This window comes from Chlorocebus sabaeus, chromosome 24, assembly GCF_047675955.1.
Source record: "Chlorocebus sabaeus isolate Y175 chromosome 24, mChlSab1.0.hap1, whole genome shotgun sequence".
Classification (NCBI taxonomy): domain Eukaryota; kingdom Metazoa; phylum Chordata; class Mammalia; order Primates; family Cercopithecidae; genus Chlorocebus; species Chlorocebus sabaeus.
Genome location: NC_132927.1, coordinates 83,066,151 through 83,074,376, shown reverse-complemented (window position 1 = coordinate 83,074,376; position 8,226 = coordinate 83,066,151). Strand labels below are relative to the sequence as shown.

General features: G+C 42.6%; 1 gene segment (V, D, J or C); it reads left to right on the top strand.

Moving 5' to 3' along the window:
• The first annotated feature begins 231 nt into the window (after window positions 1-231).
• On the top strand, window positions 232-872 carry LOC119619392 (immunoglobulin heavy variable 3-23-like). The segment is given in 2 exon segments: window positions 232-338; window positions 442-872. Coding segments are annotated over 2 exon segments (390 nt in total).
• The last annotated feature ends 7,354 nt before the right edge of the window (window positions 873-8,226 follow it).

The window sequence follows — 8,226 nt, the reverse complement described above, 5'->3', positions numbered from 1 at the left end:
GATGAATACTAAATGATTATCAAGGCACAATCACATAATCTGAAGTTATATTTCCTGAGAGATAGAATTGACTCCAGTGTTTTCCGGGACACTCTCATCTGCTCTGAGCACTGCCCTCTCCTCAGGCGTCCCACCCCAGAGCTTGCTATATAGCAAGAGACATGCAAATAGGTCCCTCCCTCTTCTGATGAAAAGCAGCCCAGCCCTGACCCTGCAGCTCTGGGAGAGGAGCCCAGCCCCAGAATTCCCAGGTGTTTCTATTCAGCCATCAGCACTAAACACAGAACACACCATGGAGTTTGTGCTGAGCTGGGTTTTCCTTGTTGCTCTTTTGAAAGGTAATTGAGAGTGAAGTAGAAATACTGTGTGTGAGGAGACATGAGTGAGAGGAACAGTGGATATGTGTGGCAGTTTCTGACCTTGGTGTCTTTTTGTTTGCAGGTGTCCAGGGTGAGGTGCAGCTGGTGGAGTCTGGGGGCGGCTTGGCAAAGCCTGGGGGGTCCCTGAGACTCTCCTGCGCAGCCTCCGGATTCACCTTCAGTGACTACCACATGCACTGGGTCCGCCAGGCTCCCGGGAAGGGGCTGCAGTGGGTCTCAGCTATTAATAGTGGTGGTGGTAGCACATGGTACGCTGACTCCGTGAAGGGCAGATTCACCATCTCCAGAGAGAACGCCAAGAACACACTGTATCTTCAAATGGACAGCCTGAGAGCTGAGGACACGGCTGTCTATTACTGTGCGAGAGACACAGTGAGGGGAAGTCAGTGTGAGCCCAGACACTAACCTCCCTGCGGGGACGCGGGGGGAAAATCAGCGGCAGGGGGCGCTCGGGACCCACTGATCAGAGTCAACCCGGAAGCCGGTGCAGACAGAGGCTGATTTCCTGTCAGGATGTGGGACGCCATCTTTTTACAGTTCCTCTAGTGAACCTCTCTGAGTTCAAAATTCTCTGATTACTAATGTCATCTCTACATATTTTTTAAACGACTATTTATTATGATAACCTATTTTCATATGCACAAAATGCAGATTGTTGTTTACAGAGATGAAAAGTCCTCACCAGGATCAGAGTCCTGAGGAAGCTCAGGGGTGCCTGGTGAGATTTCTCCAATCAGACCCAGGACAGAAACCTCAGGGAGATTCCTGGACTAGAACAGTCTTTGGGATTCTGATCGCAGTCAATAGAGAGGCTGGGCCAGGGTCAGTGTCATGTAGAAGCTCACAGGGTTCACGTCTGACCCTTCTCCTGACACTAAAGCCAGTCAGTATCAGCACTGACCTGGTGCTCCTTTTGCTCACAGACTTCGTTCTTTCTTTGTAGTGCTTGTTCTTCCTTTAAAATTTTAGTTTTCTGCTTCCTGAAAAAGAAAAAGATGGTCTCCATGGTCTACATTCCAGGGCTCAAGGCATTTTCTTGGAGCTCAGGTGGGCTCAGGCTGTGGGTCCTGCAGCCACGTGGGAAAGGCTGATGGGACTTCCTTCCCTCCCAATCTGCTCAGGACCCTCCACTGTGTTGTGTGTAGACTCATCCAGGAATGCAATTGGCCATTAATAGTGAAGGGGGTAAACTTATTTGATCCAAATGGGATGTGGATGTTGAATTAACAGTGCACACTGTCAGAGTCATCTGCTTCAGAAGTGTTAGAAAGAGCTTGTGAAATTTATCAGAATCAAGATGGAGCCACTTGTGTTAAAACTCTAGTAAATCTGGCCGGGTGCGGTGGCTCAGGCCTGTAATCCCAGCACTTTGGGAGGCCGAGATGGGCGGATCACGAGGTCGGGAGATCGAGACCATCCTGACTAACACGGTGAAACCCCGTCTCTACTAAAAATACAAAAAATTAGCCGGGCGAGGTGGCGGGCGCCTGTGGTCCCAGCTACTCGGGAGGCTGAGGCAGGAGAATGGCGTGAACCCGGGAGGCGGAGCTACCAGTGAGCCGAGATTGCGCCACTGCACTCCAGCCTGGGCCACAGAGCGAGACTCCGTCCCCCCTAAAAAAACAAAACAAAACAAAAAGCAAAGACAAAAACCCCTAATAAATGAAGCTGGGTAAGGTCACGAAGGAGGGTTCTGTTCCTGATAACAGAACTATCGTAAAGAGACTCTGCACAGCCACAACCTTGCACAAAGGCAACCACAACCTTAAGAGTTACTTCTCCAAGTATATCTGCCCAGCAACTGCTTGTTCAACCTCACACCGATGTCACCCTTGTTACTGATTCTTCTGGCCCAGGATAATTATCTCAAAACGGCTTGTGTAACCCTCCACACTTTTTCTTCATTCTTCATCTTCCATTACCAACCGGAATGCACCCATACATATTTCCATTGTAATGCACGTCCTAGAATAAGTATTATTCTATTTTAGGGTCTCTCTCTGTCCGTTATTTAGGGTTGACACACTACAGATGAACACGCCACTTTTCTGTGAGAATAAAGGTTGAAAATTTTTGGAGATGTCTAGGAATATCCAGTGTCCATAAGATCGTCCATCAGTAAGTGCAGGTTGGAAGTTCCAGAAAGAGATGAAGTTGCTGAATCACCACGGAATTTCACTTTCTCCAGTTCTGCTCTGATGGAATCAGACCCACCTATTTTTATCAATGACAGTCTACATAACCTAAACTTAGCTGATTACAGTTTTTATTTTTATTTTATTTTATGTATTTATTTATTTATTTTGAGACAGAGTCTCACACTGTCGCCCAGGCTGGAGTGCAGTGGCACGATCTCAGCTCACTGCCACTTCTGCCTTCTGGTTTCAAGCAGTTCTCCTACCTTAGCCTCCCGAGTAGCTGGCATTGCAGGCATGTGCTACCACTCCCAGCTAATTTGTATTTTTAGTAGAGGTGAGGTTTCTCCACCATGATCAGGTTGGTCTCCAACCACTGACCTCAGGTGATCCACCTGCCTGGGCCTCCCAGAGTGCTAGGATTACAGTTGTGAAACACCACGATGGGCCGATGGTGGTTTTAATAACATCTATTAAGTAAATTTACCAGTACCACCTATATTAGTGTTGGATGAAATAACTACAAAATCTACCCTAACAATGTATACCGTAAAACCTACAATTACCCATAGAAAAGAACATTTAACATGAGATCTATGTTCCTAATTTTTTCAAGGTGAAATACTGACAACTTTATATTTAGACAATTATGATTTTGCTAATGAGTTGTAGAAGATGCATGTATATTTGGGATATTACCACTTTCTCAGACGTGCGGCTACCATTATAGTCTCCCATTCTGTAGGTTGGAATTTTTTCCATGCTGTGCAGAATGTTTTTGTTGTGATGGATTTTCACTTGTTCAGTTCTGCTTTTGTTGTCTGTGCCGATAATGTGAAATATAGGAAATCGTTAAGAATATTATTTTTGGGTGGGGAAAGTTTTACAATTTCAGGCCATACATTTAACTATTTTGCCCATTTGGAGTTAATTTTTGTGTTTATTCTAACATAAAATTGTTAATTCTTTGTATGTGTTAGTCCAGTTTTTCCAACACCCTCTCAGGGAGAGACTTTGATTTATTGATTGTATATTGTTGGTTCTCATGCTGAAAATCAGTTTGCCATCGATACATCAGGTTATTTCTGAGTTCTCTCTGTATATTTATTTATTGCTCTACTTTTGTAATTACTTTTGAAATCTGGAAGTAAAATGCCTTCAAGTTTATTCTTTTTTTTTTTTTTTTTTTTTGAGACGGAGTCTAGCTCTGCCACCCAGGCTGGAGTACAGTGGTGTGATCTCGGCTCACTGCAAGCTCCGCCTCCCGGGTTCACGCCATTCTCCTGCCTCAGCCTCGCGAGTAGCTGGGACTACAGGCGCCCGCCACCTCGCCCGGCTAGTTTTTTTGTATTTTTTTAGTAGAGACGGGGTTTCACCATGTTAGCCAGGATGGTCTCGATCTCCTGACCTCGTGATCCGCCCATCTCGGCATCCCAAAGTGCTGGGATTACAGTCAAGTTTATTCTTATCGTGTTACAGATACTATAGCAAAATATTTTAACCTTTCACTATTAAGTATGATAATATGTATGACTTTTCATAATGACTTTTAATATGTACAGGTTATATTCTTCTGATCGTACGTTTTAGAGTTTTTATTATACAATCGTGTATTTTTTAATGTTATTTCTGTGTCTGGTGAGAAGTTAATGGCATTTTTTTCTTTATTCTCTTATGTTAGCACACCAAATTTATTGATTTGAGGATATTGAATTACCCGAGCATCTCAAAAATAAATTTGAGTTTGTCATGATGTATGATCCTTTCAAAATCTTGTAGAGCTTACTTGACTATTATTTGGGAGTAGTTTGTTTGTATATATTAAGAATATTTGTCTGAGGTTGAATTTTCTTCTTTTGTCTTTGTCTATTACTGGTAATATGGTAATTGTAGCCTTTTAGAAAGAGTTTAGAAGGTTGGCACCTCATGAATTTTTGAAAAAGTTAGAGAACGGTTGGCATGACTTTTTTAAATGCTGAGAGTCATTTTTTTTTTTAACATATAACCTATCATGAAGAATATCTGTTGCATGCATGGGAAGCTGCGTATTACACTGCACTTGGTTGGAATGTCTATTAGGTCAGTTTGTCCAACAGTGGTGTCTAAGTCCAGTGGCTTCCTAAGAATTCTTTTGTGGACATTATATACATGATTGAGGATGAGGTATTGAAGTCTCCTCTCTTTTATTGTTTTCTATTTATCCCTTCATATTTCTTAAAGTTTGTTAATACAGTTATATTTCTATTTTTACAAATACGTAAAATAGAAACAAAATAATATGTGCTTAGTAATTTTAATGGGAAAATCACATAATAAGAAATTATATTTTCCCAAATGCTGCCATCACTGCTAAACCCCTCCAGGAGTCTCATATCTGTCTGGACTCTCTTCAGGATTCCCACCTCAGCATTTGCTACAAAGGAGGAGACATGAAAATAGGGCCCTCCCTGTCCTGATGAAAACCATCCCAGCCCTGACCCTACAGCCCTGGGAGAAGAGCCCCAGTCCAGAATTACCCATAATTTTGATTTGATGATCAGCTCTGAACACACATGGCTCACCACAGAGTTAGAGCTGAGCTGGGTTTTTCCTGTTGCAATTTTAAAAGGCAAATAATGGAGAACTAGAGATACTGAGTGTGAGTGGATATGAGTGAAAAAAACATTGATTATGTGTGGCAGTCTCTGACCAAAGTGTCCCTATGTGTGTAGGTGTCTAGTGTGAGGTGCAGCTGGTGGAGTCTGAGGGAGAGGCAAGAGGCAGAAAAATGTGTGGGAGGCTGGGTGAGGCTGTAGACACCGTCAGTCCACTATGTCAATCTCACAACGAGTGCTGGAGAAGGGTGGGAGTCTGGTGGAGCTTCCTAACAACGCTGTGGTCCAAGGTAAGTCCATCTAGGCCATTGATTCTTCCTGTTGCATAGTTTCCCATCAGGAATCTGCTGTGTGCTCAGTCATTGTTTGGGAGGAGCTCCAGGTGTCTCTTTGTCAAAAACTGGGTGATGATGTCAGAGAGCTGTGCTGGGTGCCTGGTCCAGGTGCTCCCTGATGTTGGAGGTATGGGAGGTCTGTTCTCAGAGTGGAAAAACCGTTTATGGATATGTACATAAGAAAACTTGGTCATACTTGGTTCTCTTAGATGACACGGAGAAGCAAGCAGGCAGCCTGAAAACAATTGTGATTTCCTACTTTACCCCAAGTTCATGGTTTCTTTTAAACTTTGGTTTCTGTCCAAGTACAGAGATATTGATTAGAGTGAGTTTGGTTCTTTCCACCCGCTAATCCTCACTTCTCCCAGATAAAGAGCACATTGTCCTTACTCTGAGTCTGAGGGAGGAGAGGGTCTTGTACAACTAAGGGCCTGCAGAGATTCCCATGTGAAGTTTGTGGAGTCAGATGTTTCCTCACGTAAGTAGACCTCCACTGCCAGTGATTGCTGCTCAGGTCTAATGTTGGGTTCAGTATTAGGACATCCTTTAGGCTGTCACATGTCAACCTTATTCTGAAAATCACTGTTATGTTAGATAGAGCTAATAACACAATGCCCATTATCCTGACAGCAGTTTCTCTTTCTTATTTGGTTGAAAGTTTGAAGAAAAAAATGTGACCATATATTTGTCTAATTCTATCCTCAGACTCTACTATTTTCTCTAGTGGACCAAGACATTTTTTAAAAAAATGAACTCTTCATTCTCATCAAAATATGTATATTTGTGAATTTCAACGTGTTGTTCAGAACCTGTGCATGCCAACAACTGTGTTTCTCATGCACTCTTGGCCTGATGAAGCCCTCACAGACCCTCTCCCTCACCTGTGCTATCTCTGGATTCTCCATCACAACCAGTGCTTCCTGCTGGAGCTGCGTCATCAGCGCCCCAGGGAAGGGACTGGAGTGAATCAGGTGCCCAGGTCATGAGGGAGTGCACAATCCAACCCACTCTTCAGGAGTCCAGTCACCATCTCCAGATCCACATCCAAAAAACAGTTTTTCCTACAGCTGAGCTCCCTGAGCAACGTGTACACAACCATGGATTTTTACACAAAAGACACAGCGAGGGGACGTCATTGTGAGCCCAGACAAACCTCCCTGCAGGGCAGCTCGGGAACAGCAGGAGGCGCTAGGACACCAGGGGGCGCTCAAGACACATCAAGGCAGATACAATCAGGGGAAAAGGTGCTGGAGATGGGGTTTGGCATCACCATCATATTTCACCACTGGACACCCCATTTATTCTCATGTATGTGATTCTTTGTGTTATTAGAAAGTGGAATTTATATGAACATATAACCATATGTAGGTGCATCGAGACGTCCTCTCCATCTTATGTGGACCTTTTCTGTGAAGACGCTGAGTCCCTGTATTTATTTGAGCACCTCACAAATTATGGTCAATTATGTAGGATCTCTTTCTCTTCTTTCTTACTTCTTCCCTCGTTTTCTCTCACTCACAAGCTCTCACACACACAAAATTCTACAACTTCAATTACCCGATGTATTGAAGACAATTTATTATAGTGCAGCTTTTCCAGTTTAGCTGATGTTCGTATTGCTGTAAGAATAGGAATGTTGTGTTTCTCAGCTGTGTATTTCTCTAAGATAGCAGCAACTTTAAAAAAAATATATACCCAGGTACTGAAAGCAATCCAAATATCAATCAGCAGCTTAATCATAAACAAACTGTGGTAAATTCATTCACTGGAAAAACACCCACTGTTACAATCAGGTACAGCTGGATACGCTCAACAGCAAGGGTGAATTCACAAGTACGTATGATGAGTCAAATAAGACAAATGAATACAAGTACATACATACGATTCCTCTTTTATAAATTCTATAAAATTAATACTAATCTAAAGTTACATGAAGCAAACCAGTAGTAGACTCTGGGAATGGGGTGAGAAGGGAAGGTGTAGGAACAAGAAATTACAGGAAAACAAGAGGAAATTTTGAGGGTAGTTGAGTTTTTCCTGTGTTGAGAAAGGTAATGGTTATGTCAATATTTGTCAAATTGTACACCTTATGGGAGATCTATTATTTGCTAATTTCACCTCATTAAAATATTCCAAATTTAAACACATATAATTTGGTAGAAAATAAGTTAGAGATGAATAAAATATATGAGAAATAAAAAAGAAAATCACAGAACATTGGCATAAGGACTTCACTCATCAAATTGAAGAAATTTTAAATTTCTCAACACATAATTAAAGATTTAATTAAATATATATGAGAAATCAAAGACTCCTGGATATACACATGAATAAACCCTAAGCCGACCTATATCTTTAGGGAAACACTAGAATACAACAAAATATTGTCATGATTTCATTACATAATGGGTGTTAATCAAACCACACCAGGCATGTCCAGCTCTGTCCTGGAGTTGGTTGGGGGAACAGGTGTGTCCTGTGGTTAGGAGCCGTGACACCAAGCTTACAGCATTTGTTCTATTTGACACCATAAGAAGTCCAAGAGATCTCAACTGAAATGTAGTGTGGATGTCACATCTGTGGGTGCCGCACACTCCCCCACAAGAATATGGAAAGGTTAATTACTTCTGGAGGTGTCTGCGGAGAGTAGTGCTGGTCTCTCGGGAATGTCCAAAATGGCACAATAGAGCAAGAAAGGAGACTGGCTCAGGGTTCCTACAGTGGCTTTGTGGTGGAGGCAGAGTGAGGGGTCTGTCTCACAGAAATGAGTTTCTGGGATTTG